The sequence below is a fragment of the Miniopterus schreibersii genome (assembly GCF_964146895.1).
Source record: "Miniopterus schreibersii genome assembly, chromosome: 7".
NCBI classification, from domain to species: domain Eukaryota; kingdom Metazoa; phylum Chordata; class Mammalia; order Chiroptera; family Miniopteridae; genus Miniopterus; species Miniopterus schreibersii.
This window is the reverse complement of record NC_138108.1, coordinates 1,764,132-1,788,313: the sequence shown is the minus strand read 5'-3', so window position 1 is coordinate 1,788,313 and position 24,182 is coordinate 1,764,132. Positions and strand designations below refer to the sequence as shown.

The following is a 24,182-nucleotide window of genomic DNA, read 5'->3' as shown; positions in this document are numbered from 1 at the left end:
ATCTCCCCCCGCGGCCCCGTGAGTGTGGGGCGAGCATGAGTGTTCTCTGTATTTTGTGTGGCGCTCGGAAGTAGATCAGATGTGAGCCGTGATGCAGGGGCCTGTTACATCAGTTAAATGAGAGGTGTGCGCCGAGGCGGGGCCTTACTAGATTTCCAGAGCTCCCTGAACTTGGGTAGGAAAAAAAGCAGCGTTATCACCAGTTATGAACGTGGGGTCAGGTATGTGTGACTTTGTCATCGGTAGAAACCCCAGGTACCTCACGACACTTCACAGTGTTTGCAGCCCCCTGGGCAGTTATGGTAGGTGTGAGCCCTGGTCACTAACACACAAAGAGACACATCCGTGTGCTGGTTTTACGCGGGTGCCTCTCCAGACCCCCCCCACCCCCTTCCTCCCGGCCCTGAGATGCCAGGGAGGAGCTGAGCACCCCCTCTAACGGGGCTTTGCCACAGGGCACAGGGGAAGCTGTGCGGGAGCCAAGAGAGAGCCTGCCCCTCCCGTCTGCTTCCTGTTTCTGGGAGCATCACCCAGCAACAGCTCCTCGCCCCGCAGCTGCAGCTGGTTCTGTTTCTAGTGTTTTCCAGGGGCTCGGAAATCACCGCCATCCTGGAGCCTGTCCGAGCTTCTGGAGGCCCCTCCCCCCATTGGACAGCCCCGCCCTAGCTGTTCCTGAATTGCTACCTCGGTGTCACCTGAGTCCCCTTTGCCTCTCGGCCACCCAGCCCATTTAGTGGGCCCCTGTGTTAAATTACTTCTGTTAACATAGCTGGTGCAGTATCTTTTTTCCTGACTGGTCTCTGATGGATACAGTGTATCCCAATTTAAAAGTGTATTTTGATAATGTGTTTCAGGATGATCTGTTTCCTCTGTAACCTGTATACTTTGTGTTAAGCACTTAGAGATGTTATTCTGAGACTGGCCACAGGCTTCCCCAGCCTGCTGGGCAGGGCACCCTCCCCACGGAGGGAGGGGAGAGCTCAAAGGGGTCACCCGCCCAACTGCAGTCCCCCGGGTTCGCTTGCAGAGCCTCCAGGAGCACAAAACATAAAGGTCATTGTTTTCCTTTCGTCCTTCCTTTCTTTTCAAATAAATGAACTTTGTGTTATTTCCCCCCTTTAAAAGTAGTACATGCTCATGGAAAAAACATCAGACAGCAGAAAGGAACATGGTTGTATCTATAAGCTCATTACAACATAAACACAACTGTGGCTCTGTTTTGATGTGTTTCCTCTGAACCCTGGCTGCTGTTACTTTTCATAGATATCACTGGGGGGCTGCATGTGTGCTCACGTGCACCGACACTGTCCTAAGCATTTGCGTCCGTTACATACTTGTTATGGGCACCGTCTGTAGAGCTGGACCGAGTGTCACAACGTTGATTTCCCAGGGTTGACGTGGCCATTTCCTTATGATGTAAAACTTTTTAAATAAATTATTTTCATATCGTGGATAAATATGCATAACATCAAATCGACCGTTTAACCATTTCTAGGTGTACAGTTCGTTCAGTGGCATAAAGGACATTCACATTGCTGTGCCACCGTCACCACCATCCGTCTCCAGACTATTTCCACCTTGTTGAGACATCTAGTTGAAACTGTCCCCATGAAACAACAGGTCTCCGTTCCCTCTCCCCACCCAGCCCCTGGCGGCCGCCATTCTACTTTCTGGCTCTGTGAATTTGGTTAACATACCTTTTTACTATTGCGTGTTGCTTTTCCAATAAAAGTTCATGGTAAAATTATTTAAATGTATATACTCAGTGCCTGCCTGCCGGTTTCTTTTTTAGGAAATTAAATTAGCTCCTGCCAGCAGGGGATGCCACCGCGCCGGTACTCACTGTCCTTTCTCTGATGACACCTGAACCTTCGTGTAGGGCTGTGATGCCTGCAGTCGTTCCCTTTCTGTCGGCCTCAGGCACGGAGAGCTCGTGGGAGGGAGGTGGTTTTAGACAGAGAGAGGCGCTGCTCCTGTCCGATTCTCTGAAGCTTTCTCCCCACACAGACTTGCTACTCCGTCGCGTGGCCAGTGTCGCGTGGACGCGGTTAGCGCGCACACCGTCTCACTTCTGTTTTCTGGGGAAAACGCCACTCTGGCTCTTCTCTGCTTCGTTTGGTGGAGTTGCATAAGCAAAAGAGTAAATTGAATTTTTTAAATCATTTTTTAAATTGTGGTTAAATACACATAACATAAAATTTGCCATCGCATCCGTTTTTTAAATTTATCTTTATTATTGTAAGTATTACAGACGCCCCCCTCCTTTCCCCCATTGACCCCCTGCACCCTACTCCCACCCCACCCACCCCCGGCCTACGCACAGCTCAGTGGCTTTAGGCACATTCACAATGTTGTGCGGCCATGGCCACCATCATCTCCATAGTTCTTTCCATGTTCCCAAACTGGAACACTGTCCCCGTTAAACACTCACCGCCTCCCGCCCCCACCCCACCCCTGCTGCCACCGGGCCTGCCCCCTGGCCCCTGGCCATCACCCGTCTACTTTTTGGCCCCATGAACGGACAATTCCAGGTGTCTCATGTAAGTGGAATCACACAGGTTTTGTCCTTTGGGGCTGGCTTCTCTCAGGCTCCGTAATGTTGCCCAGGTTTCTCCCACACTGAGGCAGGTGGCAGGTGGCAGGTGGCAGGTGGCAGGTGGCAGGTGGCAGGTGGCAGGACCCCTTCCTTTTCTAAGGCTATTCCAATCACAGTCCGTTGTACAGACAGAACTCAGGGACGTTATTCATTTATCTATCGGTGGACGCTTGGTTGCTCCCACTTATAAAGACTAAACTGGATTTTGTACTTAGTATTAATTATTGGACACTGCGTGTGGATGGACATGCTGATCGCACAGGCGCTGAAGTCCGTCCCTACATCGTTCTGTTGGTTGTCTGATGCCCTGAGCCAGCGGGAAGCCTCGGGCACAGGCCCCTCGGAAACGCCCACCTGTGGCCACCAGGGGGCAGCCGTCGGGGTGTGACCGGCGCCCGCGGCAGTGTCTCCCTCCGGCCACAGCCCTTTGCCTTCTTCTGGAGATAAAGATGCTTAAAGGTAGACTTGGCTCTACTGTATTTTATTCTACACGTAGGGCAAATACTTTAAATAATCGCAGGATATTAGAGCTCAGAGTTTTGACTATTTTTGTCTTTTGGGTCGTCTCTTGGCTGCTTCACTGTGGGCAGAAAACGTCTTCTTTTTGAAAAAACTCTGCCGTAGGAGAGTCTTCACCCCAGAAGGGAAGTTCGGGAGCGTCTGCTGCCAATTCCATTCTTGGGAGACGCGGCCCTTCCTCCTTACATGTCTGGAGAAGTTCACGGCCGGCCGCCAGATCCTACCTCAGCCGGGAAGTGACCGGGGACCGAGAGGAAGCATTTGTCACAAAGTTCAGCCTCTTGTGCTAGGGCCCCGGCACTGGGAATTCCAGTTGGGATTTCGGTTGTGTGGGTTCAACGGGGCGATCTGGTCCCCTGCGCCAGGGTGCTCTGGCAGCCGTGGCTCCGAGGGGCGGAGGGAGCGGCCGACGGAGCCTGGCGGGCGGCGGGGCAGGGCGGGGAGGCAGGGGGGAAGGGGGGGCTGGTCTAGGGCAAAGGTTACCTCCCACGCGTCTCCCTGAAAATGGTGACAAGACACATTAGACTTAGAGCAAATGCTCCTTGAGCTGTTTTTAACAATGTGCATCCTCTAGGCCAAGCACCTTCACTGCACTTAGGATTTCACTTATTTAAACACTGATTTGAAATAACCTCTCATTTAACCCTTACAGACCCTATGAGCTCAGTACTGTTACTGCTCCTGTTTTCAGATGGGGAAACTGAGGCAGGGAGACAGGACGTGTACCTTGTCCAAGGCCAACAGCCAGTGGCAGGCAGAGGCTGTTCAGGCCCTGGACCCCGAGCTCCCTGTCCTCCGCCTCGGTGCCCCTCCCTGCAGATAACAATTGTCCTCTGACACTAACAATAACAGTTCCCTTTCCCGACTTCAGGCTGTTCCTTCTCCACCTCTCCGGGCCGTTTCTCTTTTATTGGTCAGTGTTAGAGTCTAGCCCGTGGGCAAGAGCGTGTGGTCCTGAGACGCGTGATCGTCTCCTTTCAGGCGCCGTGCCCGGTGATGACGGCTGATGCTCCTTACAGGCCGCTTCGAGGCCCTTTAACGTCTCACCAGCCCGAGTCCCGCGCGTGTTATCACGGAGCAAACGCTGACTCTCAACACTGCGGGGTCCTGTCTCTCCCGAGCTGCAGGGTGTCCCCCTGAAGCGGAGCCGGTGGGCCAGGCCCGATACCGTTACGATCGCGTGAGCTCTGCGGTTGAGACGGGCAAAGATTCGGCTCCGTGGCTGCGGGAGAGAAGCTAAAACGCGGGGCACTTGAGACTACGAGTCAGTCTCACCCAAAACTCGGCCTAAAGCTGAGAGCCCAGGGAAACGGTTTGTAATGAAAATATAAACAAAAACCCACACCATTCCCATGTCCCACAGTGATGATTTTTTTTAAAAAGAACAACAAAAAGGTAAAATCCTACTAAAGTAGCATTTAGGAATTAAGAAATAAGCAGGACTCCCCTGAAAGTAATGGAATCTTACGGGCCAACTGTAATTGAAAAATAAAATAATTAAAATTAAAGGTATTTTCTTTCTTTAAAATAAAAAGAGAGAAGCAGGGCCTAGGCGGAGGAAGCGACAGCAATGTCCCCCGGGACACAGCGGGTTGGGGGGGCGGCCCCCCCGGGCTTCCCAATGAGGCTCAGTGCCGACGCCCCGGGAGGATGCTCTGAATCGAGCAACTTGCGGATACAGCGGATACAGCGTAAGATACAATGTAACTCGGGCCAGCTCTGAGGTTCCCGGGAAGACTGAGCCGTGAGAGCGCCAAGGAGGGCTGGAGAGGAGCAGTGGGGTGACGCTCGGCCTTTCCCGCAGCCTGCAGATCTCGTGCTCCAACAAACCCCACCTCCCAGTCCAGACACCGCCAGCGGCTCCTCGGCGGCCTCCTGGGTAAAGTTCAGGCTCCTTAACCTGAGTAGCTTGTTTGTTGGACTTTTAAAGAGCATCCTGACAAGATCCAAGGTGCTCTGAGAAGCAATAAAATTCCCCCAGTCCCGCCTCGTAAACCAGGCAGCTCTTTTGTTCCGCGTTTCCTTCCAGCCTTTGTCTGCATACGTAGGTTTTTCACACAGTCACAGTCACAGCGCAGTTGTCACAGGACAAGAACACCGACGGCAACGGGGCAAAGCCAACGTTCTGGGCTTGGAGGTGGGCAGCTGCCTGGGAGAGGGCAGAGCTCCCCACGTGCCCCCAAAATGCTGATTAAAGCTGTAACCTAATCCAAGCTAATTAAGTGACGCCAGGCTGCCCGGAACCTGTGTGAACAAATCCCAGAGCCCCTTACCCTGCAGGAAAAGTCACCTGTGCTTCAGAATAACCCACACGCGTGCTGCAGGCTCTCGGGGACGGCACCCCCCGGTGCCAGACTGGGCTCCCACTGTCGCCTGTCATCCATCTGGGGGCTGTGTCTCCCCCCGTCCCACACAGGAAGCTGGAAGGGGGTCTGGAGGGCCGGGACTACAAACTGCAAGTGTCAGAGCTGGGATTCCAAGCAGATTCCTCCCAAACCTCTGCTTTGGAAGTGTCAAGGCTTCGTACAGTCACCCGCATTCTTTGTGTGGACCCTGCAGGTGGCTGCCTGTCACCGGTTCTCGACCTTGTCACTTAGAGTGTTCTTCCTGCCAGCCCGCCTCTGAGGTCTCACTCTGGGTGACCATGTGGCCCCCAAACCTCAGCTCCCTTCCCACCTTGTGCCCCCCTCCTGTCCCTGGGGGTGGGTGCCCCCTCCTGTCCCTGGGGGTGGGTGTCTCCTCCTGTCCCTGAGGGTGGGTGCCCCCTCCTGTCCCTGGGGGTGGGTGCCCCCTCCTGTCCCTGGGGGTGGGTGTCTCCTCCTGTACCTGGGGGTGGGTGCCCCCTCCTGTCCCTGGGGGTGGGTGTCTCCTCCTGTCCCTGGGGGTGGGTGCCCCCTCCTGTCCCTGGGGGTGGGTGTCTCCTCCTGTCCCTGGGGGTGGGTGCCCCCTCCTGTCCCTGAGGGTGGGGTTAGGCCTGACCACAGTAACCACAGGGGTGGGGGGGGCTTGGAGTTCTTAGATAAACTTGGAGTTCTCACGGGATGAAAACACGGGCCACCAGGCATAGACGGTGTGTTGCAATATTTCTACCCTGCCCGCCATCCCTGCATGTTTAGCGATGGGTCTGGGTGACTTACCCCGACAAACTCTTAAGTCAACCTGCTGCTACCTGGGTGGGCACCTGGGTGAAGATACAGGACCCTCCGGATCAGGGGTCTTCAGTGGGCACCATTTGCCTCCCAGGGGGCAGGGGGCAGTGTCTGGAGAGACGCTGGGTTGTCAGCTGGGGTGGAGAGTGCTGCTGGGTCAAGCATGTGAGGACAGGATCCTGTGAACCACAACTGGCGTCACAGCGAGGAATTACTGGCCCGGGGTGTCCACAGCGCGAGGCTACGGAGCCCTGCTCCGCATGTACACTAGCGTTTCCCCGCAGAGGCGACCCCACATCGCGTTTGGGTGCCTCCGTGGAAGTGGGGTCAGGGACGGGCTCCAGGATCGTCCGGCAGCTCAGGTGAGGCCCGGGGAGGACCGGCCTTCGGGAGCCTGGGGGCTCGGCCACGCCCTCGGGGACTGCGAGGCGGGCCCACGCCGCCCGTGAGGCGCGGCGCCTTTGATGGACCTCGCCGCAGTCCGGGAGTGGCTGGTCAGGATCCCGGGGGTGTCTGGTCAGGATCCCAGGGGTGGCCGGTCAGGATCCCGGGGGTGGCCGGTCAGGATCCCGGGGGTGGCTGGTCAGGATCCCGGGAGTGGCTGGTCAGGATCCCGGGGGGGGCTGGTCAGGATCCCGGGAGTGGCTGGTCAGGATCCCGGGGGGGGCTGGTCAGGATCCCGGGAGTGGCTGGTCAGGATCCCGGGGGGGGCTGGTCAGGAGCGGCTATTTGATCTCCTGTTACTCCAGAATTTCTGCTCTCGGGCCGAACACGTCTCTCCAGGCTGCCGCTCTCTGCTTGTCCTCAAACGTCCCTTGAAGGTCACCTGAAATCGTCCTTTTTCAAAGGTGAGGCTTTTCTGTCCTGCGTTAGCATCTTCTGCAAAGACAGAGGCTTGTTCAGACAAATGGACGGTGAGGGGGGTGCTGGTAGCTGGCCTCGCGGGGCGGGCGGCTTGTCTCTGAACTGTTTCGGGGACTGGGCGGCAGAGGGAAGCCCCCCTGCGGGTGCGGGTGTGGGTGCGGGCGGGCGGGCGCCTGTCTTCAGGGCGTGGCAGGGCTCCCTTCCCTCGGGAAAACCCCTTTCCTCGGAGGGTCCTGGGGGTGCTGCCCCAGGGCCTCTGCGCCTCGCTCCCGATGCTCCGTCTGTCCGTCAGCTCGCCTGCAAGTCCCGCTGCTCCTCAGCAGCGCCTGGCATTTTAAACCCTTGAATTCATCACAGCTGCCTTTCGGCCTCCGTTTGCTGCGGGTACCGTTTAAGCTCAGGCGATGAGGTCCTGTGGCCCCCCCACTTCTTTCTGTGAATGGCATCTGTCAGTCCCATCAGTAGACGCGGTTGGGTTCTGGGTTTTCCGGCTTCGGGGCAGGGATGTGTTTCCTAGAGCCGACCGTTAGGAACAGGCCGTCTTCCCAGCGTTACACGCGCAGGCGGGACGGCCGAGGCCCCAGCCAAGGCACGGTGGCCACCTGGGGGAAGCATCACTCGCCTTCTTTTAATCGCGTTTCCTGTTTGGGTTCACTCGCCTCTTATCGGGGGGCCTGGGCTGGGCGTTACAGCTGTGGGAGGAAAGCGATTCTCCCAAGTCACTCTTCTGATCAACGGTATTTTCAAGGGACTGTCCTGACAGCTTATACGGAGTTTTCTCCTTGAATTATAGTTCCCCGGGGTGGGAGGACTTTGCAGAGTGTCCCTGGGTGACTGAGAAACACAAAATGGGTTTTAGTTTTTCATTCTCCATAGTTTTAGAAAATAATCCGCTGACACCTGCCGAGGGCTGTGTTCACGAGAAGCGGAGCCGGTTTTCCTGAGAGACTCACTGGAGGGGCCTGTGGCCGTTTCCTTGGTGACAACATATGCGGGATGTTCCTGTGATCACTGTGGTCCAGACTTGAGGTCGGCTGGCTCCCAGGGCTGGGCTGGGAGATGGGTACAGTTTGCTCTCTGGGATTGCGTCGGACTCACCCGTTCACTTTGAGAGATGGACTTCATTCCAGAGTAAGATATATTAGAAGTTATTTTACACGTGGCTCAGATCTGACCCGGTGGCCGTGCTGTTGGACTTTCTGAGACTCCAGGGAGGGGCCCTGGCTGGGTCGAGGCAGCTCTGTGACGGGCCCTTCAGCCCCTGTCCCTCGGGCCCCGCAGCCTCCCTCAGCTCCGTGGCCCACAGTCCCTGCTGCCCACCGAGCGTCTTGTCTGTCCTTTCAGGACACGCCGGTTGCCTCATCCCCATTCAGCTCCGAATCCTGACACCCACGCCCGCCCCACCCTGCGCCTGCCCCCCTTGCTCGGGGCTCGCAGGCCCCTCCCGCCCGCTGCACGGTTTCCTCTCCCCTTGAACTCCTACCTCTCAACCTCCAAACAGGCTCCGCGGGTCTTTCCTGTCCTACAAACAGATGGACAAATGTACAGGCCTCCGCGCACCCCTGGCCCCCAGCCCCGCCTTCCTCGCAGGCCACAGCCCACCCTGTCTCACGGGCGAGCGTGGCGTGTTCCGCTGCGGGCCTCTACCAGCGCGGTGGCCGGGCCTCCGGCTGCCACTCGGCGCGCTCCCGGCTCTCTTCCCCTCACCTGCCCGGCCGGCTCCGCCGCTCACCCCAGCCCTGAGACCCTGCGGAGGGCGGGCTGCCAGGGGCGGCCTCTGTTTTCTGTTTCCCTAACCGCCTGTCTGCCTTGGCTTGTCCCTGACATGCCTCTTACTCAATAGATGTGGCATCCCTGACTCCTCTCCCAGGCACGCTACCAACACCACCACCTTACACCCATTCCCACTTCTGGGTGAAGTGCCCGGGATACCTCCACCCCGCTTTCTGCCACCGCCTTGGACTCAATCCAGTGAAAATTCCCTTTACTCACCTTCCTTAGAAAGTCTAAGGAGGCCCCAGCCAGCTTTGCTCAGTGGTTAGAGCATCGGCCCGTGGACTGAAGGGTCCCGGGCTCGATTCCAGCCAAAGACAAGTACATCAGTGGCAGGCTCAATCCCCGACCCTGGTAGGTGCGCAAGCAGGAGGCGACCAATTGATGTGTCTCTCTGTCACTTTGTAGCTGCTGTCACTCCCAGGTGCTCTGTCCATGGGAGGCCTGACGGTCAAGTTCACTATGGGCCTGAGCTGGGCCGGCTGACCATGGGGTATGGCTTTCTCTGCCCACAGCAGGCAGGGGCAGGCTCCCCCATCTGGTGCTCCTACCAGTGGCCCAGGTCTTCCTGGGTGTGGGCACCGCTTTGCCAGTGCCCCTGGTCCAGGCTAAGCCCAAGGAGACAGCTGAGGACACTCCCGAGCCTGTCGACTGTCTGTTCCCAGGGAGGATCCCCGGCTGGCTGGGTCAGGGGAGGGACAACTCTGCGTCAGGTGGTGCCCTTAGGACTGTTAGTGGGGACCTGGGTTAAAGGCCTGACTTTGTTCTTCTGACGTGTGTCTGTAACAAGTTACGCAACTTCTGTGGGCCTCGCTGTGTGTGAAGCTTCGAGAACTAGGTGCTGTGCAGATCAGGGTGATCATTTCATAAAAAGGAGTGTATTTTCATATTAGTCAAAGGATCCACCTAAAATAATAATGTAACTGTCTGCAGAAGTAACAAAGTAATAATGTAACTGTCTGTAGAATTAATGAAGTAATAATGTAACTGTTTGTGGAAGTATAATCGATAAGGTTATCCTGCTGTCATCCACATGGCTAGTGATTCATGGAAAACAGATGTCCCTGTGATTTAGGAAAATGCTTCCATGTCAGCGATCTGACTCAGGGAGGCCGGGAGCCACTCTGCCCCGTCTGCCTGCCGTCTGCTTTGCGGGGGGGACTCTGGGAGGGGTTGTCTCTGTGGCTTTAGCCCTAGAACCAAACCACAGCCAAGCTCGTGAACCTAGCAACCGACCAGCACCATGGAGACCAGTCAACCGAGCTTGGGTGTGGCCCCAAATTGGTTAAATGTTCTGGCATTTGCTGGTTAGCAATGAGTCTCATGTTCCTAGAACAAAATTAGAGCATTCTATTTACCTTTTGTTCTTTCCTCGGGAAAGAAATTACGTTCTTGCATGTAACCATATTGTACATCAGAGAACTGCATTTTTTTTAATATTTTTTTTTAAGATTTGGGACATTTAATTTTGTAGAGCGGGCACAAGCATGGAGGCTTTTAGGAATGAAGACAGTCAAGCTTCCCCAAACCTCAGGGGACCTCTCAGCGCAGAGCTCCTGGGTTTAAGTATCAACAGTGTGTCAGCAGGTCATTAGCTGCCTGGCAGCCTGGGAGGGGTCTGAGATTCAGTCGACCAGTTAAAAGAGACATCCTGACCAAAAGGAGGGGACCCTGAACCTGTGTCACTGACCTCACAGCCACACCCCTTCCTTTGGCTTCTCAGTGGACTTTCCAAAAACCAAGTTTGAGGATTCCACCGGTCCCTCATTACCACCCTCACAAGCGGCCCTGCTATCGGTTAAAAAGGAGAGAAGGGAGGGAGGGGAGGGCAGGGGAGGGAGGGAGGGGAGGGGGCTTCAGCGAGGGGCCCTTTTCCTTAGCGAGGGCTTATGATAAAATTAACAGCAGGCAGCCAGGCCCTCTACACTTGATTCTTGGGGCCTGAGGTCTAAGTAATGACTCCACGAGGCGTGAATTGAGCACTCCACTCACCGTTCAGACTGGCGCCGGCCCTGTGGTCTGAGGCTGGGCCCGGCGCAGGAACGGCTGGGCTGAAACACAGCAGAATGCAGCGGCCTCCTGCCTAGAACCGCGATTTTTCAACCCAGGTGCCGCAAGAATTGTTAAAACCTGCCTGACTACTTAGGGACACGGACCTCTTTTCCTTAGATTGTCAAATAAAAAAATGACAACAGCCAACACAACAATAGCCGTCTGGTGTGAGTGATCAAAATTACACCTCTTTTATTCTTCAGATCAGCAAAATGTATATTTTTTGGCGTGCCGCAGACTTTTACTAATTAGTTCACGTGCCCTGAGATGAGAAAGGTTGAAACGGCTGATCTAGTAGCGCGTTGGAATAGCCGTTTCCCCTGCTACGCGCCCACTCGGTGGAGGAAGAACGCCCTGTGCGCCCACTAGCTGGTATTGTTAGCTTGTTCCTGGAACTGAAATTAGCCAGCGTGTTGCTCCTTGCTCTGGAACCCTTGGCTTCTGCAACCGCCCCCCCCCCAAAGCTTTTGTGGGGCTCTGGGCTTGTCTCCCCCCGGGCATCCCCTCTGAGCCCAGTGTTGCCGCTTCCTTCCTGCCATGAAGGACAGGAAGGCCCGGGTGCCTTGGGCAGGGACTTTCTGGGAGCAAAGGGAAGAGAGGGGGCCTAGAGGCAGCCAGGCGGGCGTTGGTTTGTGTGTCCATCGGGCTGGCAGGTCTGCGTGTCCCTGTCTTGGGTCTTACCCACACCGTGGGCGTGACCATCACAGACACGTTTCAGATGAGGCCCGAGATGCAGGGGCGAGGTACCTGCTCACGATGCCATAACGGGTGTCACAGGCAGGAACTGGACCAGATGGCTTCATGCCAGAGCCCACCTGCTCATCCCTGTCCCTGCACGGCCACCTGGGGGCTGGGGAGCCTGCAGGGGCTCCCAGCACGGCCTCAGAGGCAGGCGGTAAAGGAGGCCTGTTCCCCGGGCCCTGCCCTGGGACGTGGGGTCAGAGGGTGTGGGGTGGCAGGTGGCTCTAGAATTTGCCTGTCTGGGTGGGAATCTTCACAACAGTCTCGGAGAAGGCAGCTGCTTTATTCGTTGTCTGTCACTTCTGTCCGCAGAGCTGTTAGTCGCTGCTACACATGCTCCCTGAGTGCCACACTCGTTCATGTAGAACAGCTTAAAATTGTTTTCTCCGACTCATTTAATTTCATAGAACCAAGAATTGTTGCAATCCATGAACATATTTAAAAGTGTTATAGCAAGAAAACAAAATATGGAAAGGCATTTCAATCCCTTTGAAAGTTATTTTTGTGGGCGGGAGGATGCTGGCCGTCCAGGCTGGGCGCTGTGTTCGCCTTAAGGAGGGCTGAAGCCTGCGGAGTTCCTCCCGCGGCGGGCGCGGGGCCTTCACTGGCCTCGTCCCTCGCCCCTGCCCTCTCCTGGGTCAGGCGCCCTGTCCCTCGGGCCTCCTCCGCAGCCCGTCCCTCCCGAGCCCCTTCCCCGAAGCCGCGTGGGCCGGGCGCCCTGTCCGCGGTGGGAAGGTGGCTGGGAAAAGCCACGCGCCCCCATGTTCCCGAGAATCAGGTTAGAGGGGAGCTGGGGGATGTAACATTTAACTGTGAACTTGTCTCTCAAGACTCCTGGAATCGCCTTTGCAGGGAGTTAGGCCGAGCGACTCCGCTGGAAGGTCCCCCTTGGAGGCGGGAGGCGGTTTTTCTGAGATGGGCCCTCAGCGCCGGTCCCGGGGCCTGGCTGGCGGGCCTTCCGGGCGCAGGCCTGGCCAGAACAGGCCGACGTTCTGATCAATGTCAGAATGTCCGGTGGCTTCGGCCGGGGCCTGGCCAGGTCAGGAAACGTTCCGTGGCTCCGTCCGCTGGACTTGAACAGAACGAGGGGCCGTGTGCTGCGGCTGGAGGGGGCGAGCGCTGGGGGGGGTGGGTCGCGGTCCCTGCGCCCGGGCTCCGCCCGCCCCCGTCCGCTCGGCCCTGCCCCTCACGCCCTCCCTGCCGGGCCCTGGACCGTGTGGCCCGGCTCTGAGCCACCGGGTCCGCGGACCCCGCCATCCGCGGCCCGCTGCTGGGGGGCGGGCGGGGGCGCCGGCCCGGGAAGCCTGTTCTCGCCCCGCGGGCCGCGCACTTGCGTCGTCCCGGCGGCAGCGGACCCTTCGCGGGGTGACGCGCTCACGGGGGACCCCGGCCGGCAGGTGCTGCTGGGCTCGGGGGGCCCGCAGACGCTCCCGGGCCCGAGTGTGGGGGACGCCGCGGGGCTGCAGCCGGCGGGAGCCGCGCCCGGGGCTGCGCGCACGGGAATGGGGGGGGGGGACGGAGGGCCCCGGGCGCCCCCCGCAGCGCCCGTTCCCACCGCCGCCGCCTCGCCCCCCGCGCCCGTGGGCGGGGCCGTCCGCGGGCCCCTTTCCGGCCGCTTTCCGGCGGAGGCGCGCGCGGGTTGGCTGGTGACCGGTCACCGCGCCCAGGGCGGGAGGGGCGGGTGGAGCGCGGGGGCGGGGCCCGGGGCGGGGCGCGCGGGGCAGAGTCGCGCCTCCGCCCCGGGGGCCCCCACCCGGCCGGGCCACCTGCGCCCCGCCCCTGCGGCCGCGCCCGACCGGGAAGCGGGGAGCGCGCCTCGCCTCCGCCTCGCCTCCCTCCCCCGGGAAGGGCGAGTCCGCGCCGTCGCCGCCGACCCCGCGCTGGGATCCGCGCGCCCGGGATGCGGTGAGCTGAGCGGGACCCGCGCCCTCGGACCCCGGCGCCCGCGTTCCCGAGCGTTTCCCGGCCGCGGGGGGCGGCCCGGCAGCCGGCAGGATGACCGCCCCGGCGGCCGCGCAGAGCAAGGAGATCGACTGTCTGAGCCCCGAGGCGCAGAGGCTGGTAAGCGGAGGGCGCGGGAAGCTCGGCCCGCGGGCGTCGGGTGGGCTGGTGACGATCCGAGGGCCGGGCGCGGTCCCCTGCGCGAGGGGGGGGGGCTCCGCGGCCGCCGCGCCGGGTGAGTGACCGTCCCCACGGAGGCCGGCGGGAGGGAGCGGGCCCTGCGCGGGCCAGTCCCCGGCTCCGTGCGCGCCCAATGCAGGTTCCACCTCCAGCCCCCCACGAAAGGACGGGGTCCCTCCCCTCTGCTGGCAGCAGGGCCTGGCCACCGGCTGTGCCCAGCGGGGTCCTGGGCCGCCCACCTGTCCTGCGCGTGGTCTGGAGTTTCCCTCCGAGCTCTTCGTTTGTGTTTTACAAAATGCAGCCCAAGAAGCGGGGCCCAGCGCCGGGCCCTCTCCCCGAGGCTGGCACCGCCTGTGGCTGGGCGGGTCCGAGCACTTATCCTGCTCTGGACCTTCGGACCCCTGGGGACTGAGCTGACTTCTGCGTCTCCCCCAGGGACCCCAGCACCCAGATGGGCTCTGGCCGGTCTCCTGGGGTCCCCCCCATTCTAGACAGGATCCTCAGGATTTCGCAGTTATCCCGCCGTAGGTGCTGCTGGACTGGAGTCGAGGTGGCCGGGCCCATAGGAGCTCACCTCTGCCTGAGTTTGGAGGACTTCGCAGGGTGTGGCTACCCCATGGATGTGGGGTAGTTTGGCTGAAATTGGGCAGGTCTGTCGTTACACTGACATAGGGCTTGTGGTGGTCACAAGTGGGAATCTTTACATTTGAGAAGATGCACTTTGGGAAAGAAACATTCTATGGAGTTAGTACCACAGAGAACTGGGGTCCCAGCCAGTCGCCCCTTCCCCAGGTAGGAATTAAGCACCTACTGGGTGTTGGTGGGAGGTTCAGAGTGGGGAGGCTGCCCTGACCTTGGAGGAGCTTACCAAAGGTCAACCCGGAGAAGGCATAGAAATGGACTCGGATGAGTTCGCTCTTGGGGCCCGCCTTCCTCGCTACGCCCGGCAGGTGGGTGTGTAAAGGCCCTTTCAGGTGCTGCTTCTTGACCTCACGTACCAGCTGTGGGCCAGACCTTTGTGGCAGGTTCCACCCCTTAACCTAGGGCCGGGGAACTCACAGAGAAAGCCTGGAATCACCGTCAGGGAGGGGAGCGTGGGGAGGGAAGGACAGGGCGCCGCTGAGAGGCCAGTGTCCCGAGGCGCGGCCTGGGCAAGCCATAGATGGCCAGAACCGGGTGATGTGGGTCCCGGCAAGACTGAGCTCAGAGGAAGGAACTCTGGGCGGGGACTTTCTGTAGAAAAGAGTGAACGTGGATGTGAGAGAGGGAGGGACTGGGCCAGAGGAGGGAGTAGAAATAGCACCTGGCTCCCCAGGCCCGGCTGAGAGGCCTCCTTAACCCTTCGCTGAACTCTTGGGCTGGGGCGTGCTCCGGAGAGGCGGGTGAGAGGGGAGCCTGGACCAGGCCCTGACTGAGCAGGTGCTCCGCCCTCACTGGCCCACCATCCCCGAATCCAGGGATTTAAAACCAGGGTGCTGCAAGAGTTTTTAAAACATGTGATATCTGCCTGTTTAATCAGAGGCATTGATCTCTTTTCCCTTAGATTGTCCAATTAAAAAAATAACAACAGCCAACACAACAGCCATCTGGTGTGAATGAATCAGTTATACTTCCTTTTTTTTGTCAGGTCAGCAAAAAATATATTTTTTGGTGTGCTGCAGAATTTTATTTATTCATTATTTTGGTTAACCCACACCCGAGGATTTTTTTCCATTGATTTTTAGGCAGAGTGGGAGGGAGGGAGGAAGGAAGGGAGGGAAGGAGGGGCAGAGAGAGAGAGGGAGAGAAACACTGACGTGGGAGAGACTATCGATTGGTTGCCTCCTGCACAAACCCCGACCAGGGCTGGGGATCGAACCTGAAACCCAGGTACATGTATGTCCTTGACCAGAATCGAACCCATTACCCTTCAGTCCGAGGGCCGGCGCTCTAACCACACCGTCCAGTGCTGTGCTGCAGAATTTTAATAATTAGTTTATGCGCCATGAGATGAAAAGGGTTGAAAATCGCTGCCCTACCAATTCCTGGATCCAGTAAGCTCTCAGCACCTAAAGTTGTTGCCTTTTGGGGTAAGTTGGTAGCGGAATTCATTTGGCAGAGAGACCTGCCCTGGCTGGCGGGAGGCTGGCGTCGGTCTTCACCTCTCTCGGTGTGAATATCCGTGCGTCTGTCTGCGGCCCCATTAATGGACTCGGTTAAGGGCTGTGCCTCTAGATTATTACGGAATATAGAGTGAATGCATCTCATTACCCTTCTAAAATCCAAAACCATTGCCCTAGCTGGCTTAGCCCAGTGGCTAGAGCGTCCGCCCATGCACTGAAGGGTCTCGGGTTCGATTCAGGTCAAGGACACGGACCCCATCCAGGCTCTCTCCCCACCAGGCCTGGGCGGGAGGCAACCAATCAATGTGTGTCTCTCTCACATCGCTGTTTCTCTCTCTCTCCCTCCCTTCTCTCTCTGAAAAGCAATGGAGAAAAATATCCTGGGGCAAGGATTAATAATAATAACATAAAAATAAAATAAAATCCAAAACTGTTGAATCTGAAACATATCTGGTCCTGGGATTCCCGAGAAGAAATTGCGAGCCTGGGAGGTTCCTTTAGTGAACACTCCTCGAGGGTGAGACCTGGGAACCGGAGTAACACACGGTCCCTGTTTCCTGAGGGGGTGGTCCCCTTGAGAAGGAAGCATTCTCATTGGCCAGTTTGCGGACAGGTGGAGGTGGGGAGCCTTGGAGTCACCCCGCGGCCACCTGGGCGATGCAGGTTCCAGCTGGAGGCTTCTGGGCATTTCAGACTGGCTGGTGCCGGTTGGGTTGTGCATTCAGTGACCCTCTTGTCCTGGGAATAGGGGTTCCCAGTGGGGAAGGAGGCCGGGGGCCACCTCAGGGCCAGAGGAGAGCTGGGGTGGCAGGAGGAAGCGGAGTTGTCAGGCCCCACCTCCCCTGGCAAAGGAAAAAGTCAGGATGAGAGCAGGTGTCCAGGCTCCTTAGGTGACAGTCAGCACCAGCCTGGAGCCCTGTGAGGGGACGGTGTGGAAACCATGTGTTTCTCTCACTTTTGTAACTTCCCATGTTTGAGATGGGTTGTGTCACCGCTGGTTGCTTTCCACACACTGACTAGCAGGAACTGGCACACGCCAGTCCTGCCCGGAGACAGCCTGGCCGGGCAGCGCGTGGGCACAGCCTCCAGGTCCCAGCTCACGTAGGTACCGGTGCCAAGGCCCGCAGGTCTCGGTGGCGGCGAGCGGGGCTGTTGAGAGATGCGGGGATGGAGGCGGTGCTCAGGGGGCTGGCCGGCCACAGCTCAGCCGACGTCGAGCGCGGGGATCATATGGTTTGTTTCAGATGGTCACTTCCTCAAGCAGTTAAGATGCAAACACTAAGTTCAGTCTTTTCTCACAGTATGAAGAGTGTCCCACTAGGCAAAGATGGAGACTAAATTTCCCTTTTTCTTTAAAAGTTGGTTTCTGTTCAGCCTAAACTAATGTCACAGAGCAGAAGCCTCCTTAGCAAAAAAAAAAAAAAAAAAAAAATTTAGCCTACACCCCCACTTCTGCTGAGCGCAGGAAGCCGGGTTATTTATAGTTGCAACACTGTTTCCCTCGGAGTTGATTGGACTGTTACCTATTCGAGTGGGGCCCTAATCTCCTTTCTGCAGGGCTGTGCGGCTGGACCTTGTGTGATGTGTTGTGATGTGTTTGCTCCTCAAAAGGCAATGTTTGAGAGGAATGCCTTATCCCTGAAAAATCGGGCTGTGACTCAGCCAAGAGGCGCGTATGACTAGTTACTCACACACCGGTTTCCCAAATCTGCGTTCATGTTTCAGAATGTCAGTCCCCGAGCCCAGCCGTAGGTGTGAATCACTGACCTGCTATTGGAATGGGCCTGGTCCGTCCCGCTGGCAGCTAGCCGTGGGGTGGGCGGGAGAGCAGTGCCCACCACCTTACTGTTGTGACTCCGGGCCTCCCAGAATTTAGTTTGCTGTTTTGAATAAAGAAGCTTATTTTTATGGAATGGATTTACTAGGATTTTTCTTATTCAAACTATTTCTTTCTCCTAAGTGAAACAAAGGATTATTTTGGCTACATCCAAGGTTTAATCATTCAAATTTGCCATGCATAGGGTCGCAGGCCACTAATAAAGTCCCACCCCCCAGCCCAACCCCAAAACAAACAGGACCCCACCCGCAGGTGCGCCTGTGGGGACTTTCGCCCATGGGGGCAGGGCGCAGAGTTTCAATGGTTTTCTCCTTAGGGCTGTAACTCGGCAGCTTTGGAGCAGTTTTCCTTGAATCTGAAGAACAGCTGCTTTGTGGTAGAGACCAATTTATCTTAAGTTACTGTAGTGAGGATTTACTTTTAATTTTAACCAAAACGTCTCGTCTGCCGGTTCGCGTGATAGAGCTTATGGAAGCAGCGTGGTTTCTGATCCACGCACCTCCTTTCCTGCCTGGGCCATGAGGGCGCGGAGCCTTCCTGCTGGGGGGGCCTCTGTGGGGGTTGGGCCGTCCCGCCCGCCCCTGAGGTTTTCTCCTGCCCCTCCTCCTGGTGGGGCCTCCGCACACCGTCACCTCTGCTGCCCTGCCCCCTGGCTGAGCTGAGCCCGCCGCGGGGCCGCAGCGGCTGTGGCAGGGACAGTAGGTAGCGTTTGCCCAGCCCCACCCCCAGCCCCGTGCTATCTCCTCTCGCAGATAAAGAGGAAACGGACGGAAGGTCAGGGACTTTCCCAAGTGCACACGGCTAGCGGGCGGAGCAGCGGGGCCTCTGACTCAGAGCGGAGCCGAGAGCTGTCACCTCGGAGGGTACCTGTCAGGCGGGGGCCTCGGCTGGAGCTGCTCCCATCTCTGCAGCCCTGGGGCTCGCACGCAGGGTCGGGTCCAAAGGCTGGTCCTGAGGCGGCCTCTTCAGACACCAGCCTTGCTCCCGAGTGCACGCCAGGACCCGGGGGCATATCGAGACATCTTCATCGTATCAGATGCTTCGTTCCGTTTTCTGATAGTTTTCAAAACTTTTCAAAACAAAAGAACAGAGGCCAAGGAGGCACCTTGAAGTCCTGGAGCCTGGTGCCTGCCCCCAAGAATGAGGTCTGCTGTTCAGAAGGGACGCAGCTTGTCCGAGCTCCCATCAGTGGTTAGTGGTAGAGCCAAGACTGGTGGCTGGGTCTTGAGACCCCCCTCTGGACAGTCTCCCTCTGCAGAAACTCAGGGCCATGCCGAGAGGACACCATCTAGACAGAGGACCTATCGCCTCTTGGACTGTCCCTTGAGGTCCCCCAGGAGAAGAGGGGTGGGGCGCCAGCTCCTCGGGCAGAGGGCACAGCCGTGATCAGCCTGGCGAGATAAAGGCTTCTTTGAAGGCTGCTGTTTTATCACGAAATTCCATGATAATTTTAACATGTACTCCATAACTTATCTGAGTGGATTTCGATGGAAACTTTGTGTTAAACTTTAACCAGTTAAACTTTAGTCATTAACTCCGTGTCCTCCAAGTCTTCAAGTGAAATTGATAAAGTGTGTCGTGTTAATTTTGTGGCTTATGCGCTGGCACCCGACCTGGGCCCTGACCCCGTGGCCAGGCTGTTCAGGACGCGTGGCGCGCGTGGGACACCCGCCCCTCCTCGGCTCCACGCCCAAGTTTTACAGCTGCGGTCCACAGCCCTGTCAGACCCGATGCCTCTTTTTTATAGCACATTTTTAACATCTTCATTATGAACCTGAAATGAAATTCATGGATGTGATGTTGATACATAATATCAAGTCAATAGAATGTTTAACTATAGCATTTAAAAGAAGTAAAAGGGGGGTAAATTGCAACACTGGATGGTGAATTTCGATACCTACCTGCTCTCCCGCACAGCTCTCGGATGCTGGTGCAAACCTGAGCCCCGCATCATATGCGGGCCAATATGACGTGCCGTCCTCACGCCCAGACAGCACCCATACGTAGTGACCGGTGCTTGGACCCCCCTAAGTTGCGCTAACTCAGGAAAGCCCTGAACCAAACCACGAATTGCCTTCCCTTGCTTTCCTCCTGGTTGCCTTCATGCGATAGTCAATGCACATTAAAACTGTGCAGAACACATTTTGAGTGTATGTGTGAGTTGGAATCGGTTTGTAGCTCTGACAGTGATCAGGTGGCTCTCCCGTCCGCTGAGTGGCCCGTGGGAAGGCTCCTCACTGTTCGGGCCTGTCCTGTCTCCGGGCAGGATGGTTGGCGTGCGGGGCCTTGCCCCTAAATGCCATTAGTCCCCCCTCCAGTCACTGCGACTTCCCAATGCTGCCTGCCACCATTTCCAAAATGCTCTCTCAGAGTTGGCACTACTCCCCGCATTGACAACCGTCATCCCAAAGCGCCTTCCCTCCGTGGCCACCGTCAGTCTAGTCCTGGTCACAGGGAGGCCCCTCGGTGGGGAACTGACTGCCTAAGAGATGAGATTTTGAGACTGTAGTAAAATGCACGGTGGCCGCGGAGGGACAAGGGGCCGGTGGATACAGGGCACAGAGGCCATCGCTTGGGAGCTGCCGGCCTGACGAGTTCCCTCCGGTTCACACGCGTCACTCAGACCATTCGGTTGCTTTGAGTAGCAGACTATTTCCAGAATCTGCATCTGAGGGGCCGGGGGTTTGCATAGGAAACAAAAGCTGAGTGGCCGCTTCCACTTCCTGCAGCAAAGGCAGCTCAGGAAAGGGGCTCGGTCTCGTCACCCTCACGGTGCTGTCTGGGCTGGAAATGTGCCCGCACTGTAAGTCCCCTGACGTGGGCCTACGTGTGTGTTCGGGTCTCAGCACCCCCCTCCCCGCCCTCGGGAGCTGCCTGTTTGTCACTCCAGGGAGGAACCACATGTGAACAGAGGCCCCTGCTTGTTTCTGAACAAAACAGGTCCTTTGTCACCACTTCCAGCTTCAGCTACATGATATTCCTCCCACATCGACACGGGTGAACTTTAAATACATCCCTCAGCTTAACCCAGGAGGTTATAAGCTATGGTTATGTCGTGTGAGCTGACAAGGTTCTGCTGGTTTGTCAGAAGAATTCTTCAACCTGGAGGCCAGAACGAATGCGTATCATCAGTATTAGAACTTCACTGAGCCCAGCCAGGGTGGCTCAGTGGTTGAGCATCGGCCTTGGATCCAGGAGATCGAGTTTCGATCCCCGGTCAGGGCACTTGCCTGGGTTTCAGGCTCGATCCCCAGCAGGGGTGGGCAGGAGGCAGCTCTCCCTTTCCCTTTCTCTGAAATCAATAAATACATATTTTTTAAAAAATGAAACAAAAAAACTTCGTCAATTGCTGTGCAGCTGGCTGACTGCTCATCTCTCTGAACAGCCCCACGTGGCATCATTTCCACTTGGGGTGACACACCAGGGAGGTAGCAGTCACTGGGCTCCCTCTTGGATGCCCACGGCCCAGTCCTTTTTCCGTTGACCCAGTTGGTGTTCTCAATGTGTGCTACAGTCCCCTCCCAAACAGCGTCCAGGGTGTCGGCACCCAGCCTCACAGAGCCCGCGGTCATCTGCACGTTAGCAACGTGTGTCCCCTGGGCTCTCCAGGGTAGGGAGCTGGCCTCCCCAGCTGTCATCTTGGTGCCTTTCCCAACCCCGGGCTTTCTCAGGGTGGGGAACATGGAGAAAGCACATCTCGGCCCATTTCTGAAGAATATGACTCATGACCCCTCCAGCTTCCATATAGAACTTGGAGGCCCTGGGTGACTGCAGAGCTACGAGCAGAGAAGACCTTGCTCTCTGAGCGCAGGGCAGGGTGTCGTGGGACAGAGAATTCCATGCCGTGCAGAGACCCAGGGAAGCTTCGAGCTCCAGACAAGTACAGACAGAGCCAGGAGTCCCTGCAGCCGTGCAGGGCCCTCCAGAGCGTGAGTGAGCCCTGCTCCTGCCCAGCCCTCTGTCCCCTCTGAGCAGTCAGGACGCCTGGGCCACCATCAGGACGTCTGGGCCACCATCAGGACGCCTGGGCCACCATCAGGACGCCTGGGCCACCATCAGGACGCCTGGGCCACCATCAGGACGTCTGGGCCACCAGTGTTGCTCACGTGTCTGCCCTCTGAGGAGCACCAGGCGGGCTGGGCCGGCTGGGTAGACGGGGAGGAGCCGCGAAGCACAGACATCGCTGGAACTGGGCGCAGGCTGCTGGGCAGCACCTCCTACGGCTCTGCTCGCAGATCCTCCCCCGCAGGCGGGAAGGCGAGTGTGGGTGGGAGCGCGTGTGGCCCAGCAGGGGCACCCCGCAGCCCCCCTTGGGCTGCTCCTTGCGTCCTGCCCAGCACCTTCCTTCCTGGTTCTGCTGCGCCTCAGTCCCCAGCCGGAGTCGGTCAGTCCCTGCTCCCTGACCCCAGGAGAGGAGCAGCCCGGCCTCTGGTCTCGGCGGAAGCTGTTATCTCTGTTATCTCTGGAATGCCTGGGCTCCAACAGGCCTGTTGGGTCACTGGCAGGACAGGCTCCTGACTTTATCCTGAGGCCTGTATCCCGCTGCCCGGAAACCGTCTTCCACCCTGCGGTCGGGTTAGAGCCACCGGTCACCTGCCCTGGGCACTGCGCAGGGACCATCACTAAGGTGACTCCTGCTGTGCCCGTGGCCTCTCCAGCCTTTGCCAGGCCTGGCCCGGGTCTGTGCCGCCCCAGAGGGCAGGTCACAGGGAGCAGCGCCACTCTGGTGGTCTCCCTCCCCAGCCAGCCTGTGTCCCCCGTGGCCGGGCCCCTGCCCGTGGCGTCGTCTGGGCCTCCACAGCCTGGACTCGCTGGGCGCTGGAGGGCTGGCCCCTGAGACCCTGCTGGGACGCCCGGGCTGTTTATAACTGTTGGTTCAGGAGCCCTGGGGCTCAGACCGGAGCCTCTCTGGGCACTTTAGTGTCTCCTATCATGCGTGTCAGAGAGCTGACCAATTTCCTGCAGTCAAATAAAATATAAAAGTGGAACTTAGGAGCCAAGGGTTCAGCTTTTTAAATTATAATGAGGCAGCTTTGATGATAAATGGCTGCTCTCCTCCCAGCCATGCCCTCCATCAAAGGGGCCTTGATTGAAAACCCCGTAGATAAAGCTCTGTCTACGGGATTCCTGGCCAGGCCAGGGGATCCTTGGGGAGGGGCCGCCTGTCCCCTGTAAGGCGCAGGGAACTCTGGCACTCCCCGGTGACGCTGGGTGGGCCTGAGAAAGCAGGGAGCCTGCATCTCGTCAGAGGAGCCCAGCTGGGTCAGCGCCCCCCTCGGCCCCAGCTAACCCCACGGGCGGCATTAGAACGGGGGGGGGGGGCGGGTTTCCTTGGGTGGGAGACACAACACTGCACAGTTGCAGCAGCAGAACCCCCGCCACCTCCTAGTCTGGGTTTGAGGCACTTTCATTTCCTTCCTCCCCCCCCTTCCTTCCTTCAAAAAACTGCTCATTATTTGAAAACTGTCAGACACCCAGAGGCAGATGGGAGGGCAGAAGGCAGAGGGCCCCACACCTGAGGGGGGCGAGCTGAAGCCCAGATGGCTGCCCCTCCCTCCCCCAGGTTCTGACTCCTGTTGCTGGCTGGAGGCGAGGCCCCTGCCACTGTGAAGGACACTGCGAGGGCCATCAGTTTAAAGACCCCCACGCCCCACCTCCAGCCCCAGCAGCAGTCGGCCGACAGCCACGTAGACCCCCCGGCTCCACTCCCCCCACCCTGGTTATGCTAAAGCAAATCTGGGCAAAATCGTAGCATCTCACCCTCAACCATCTGAGTGTGTATCTCGACAAGGATGGTACTGGGCAGAGGAGGGTGGTTCGGGGCCAGGAGCTCTGCCTTTGCCTGAGCCCCTTGAGGAGATGCTGGGGCTGAGGAAAGGCACTGAAGGCTTCTGGCCACCTCTCGGGTGGCTCCTGTAGGCAGGGGAGAGAGCGGCCTGGGACCTGGGGCCGAGCCAACGGTCCCACAGGAGCTGCTGTGGGACCAGGGCCTGAGGTCCGAGCAGGAGCTTGAGGCGGAGTCATGAAGGGAGCGGCCTCCATACTCCTCCGGAGGACGATGGCTGGGGAGTGGCCATGTCTTATGTCTGAACTTTTTCTTTCTGAAGCCCTGAGCAGTTTATACTTTGTCCTCTAAATTCCATAGATCCGTCACTTTCCCCCATCTGTTGTCATCTCCCTGAGGGTGGGGACAGGGGTCCGTAATATGAAACCCCCAGGGCCTTCGGGGGAGGGGGCGGGACAGATGTCCTTGAGCATCCTGTGCCAGGAGCCTCTGGGTGGTGGCCGGGTGGGTGGGGTTCTTCTCCGAGGTTGACTTCTGGGGCCACAGGGGCCTCCTTGGGACCTTGGCCTCTGACCTCGCACAGTGGCCTCGGCCGTGCCTCCTCCTGGGCTGCGGTTCCGCCAGCCCCGCCCGCTCCTGTTCG

At 58.0% G+C, this 24,182-nt stretch overlaps 1 protein-coding gene across 43 annotated transcripts in view; it reads left to right on the top strand.

The window, feature by feature from the left end:
• Positions 1–24,182, top strand: part of LRRFIP1 (LRR binding FLII interacting protein 1) — a 94,076-nt gene that overhangs the window by 15,848 nt on the left and 54,046 nt on the right. For 7 of the 43 annotated variants that reach the window (XR_013999161.1, XR_013999162.1, XR_013999163.1 and 4 more), the window contains exon 1: positions 13,486–13,755. The exons of 31 other annotated variants lie outside the window; for them this stretch is intronic. Coding sequence is in view for 4 of the 12 variants with exons in the window: in XM_081142329.1 (XP_080998455.1) it covers positions 13,690–13,755 (66 nt within the window). In the remaining 8 variants the exon portion in view is untranslated. Of the gene's footprint in view, positions 1–13,472; positions 13,756–24,182 lie in introns of those variants that run through there. 5 more of the 43 variants (XR_013999157.1, XR_013999158.1, XM_081142326.1 and 2 more) reach the window with 2 other exon arrangements.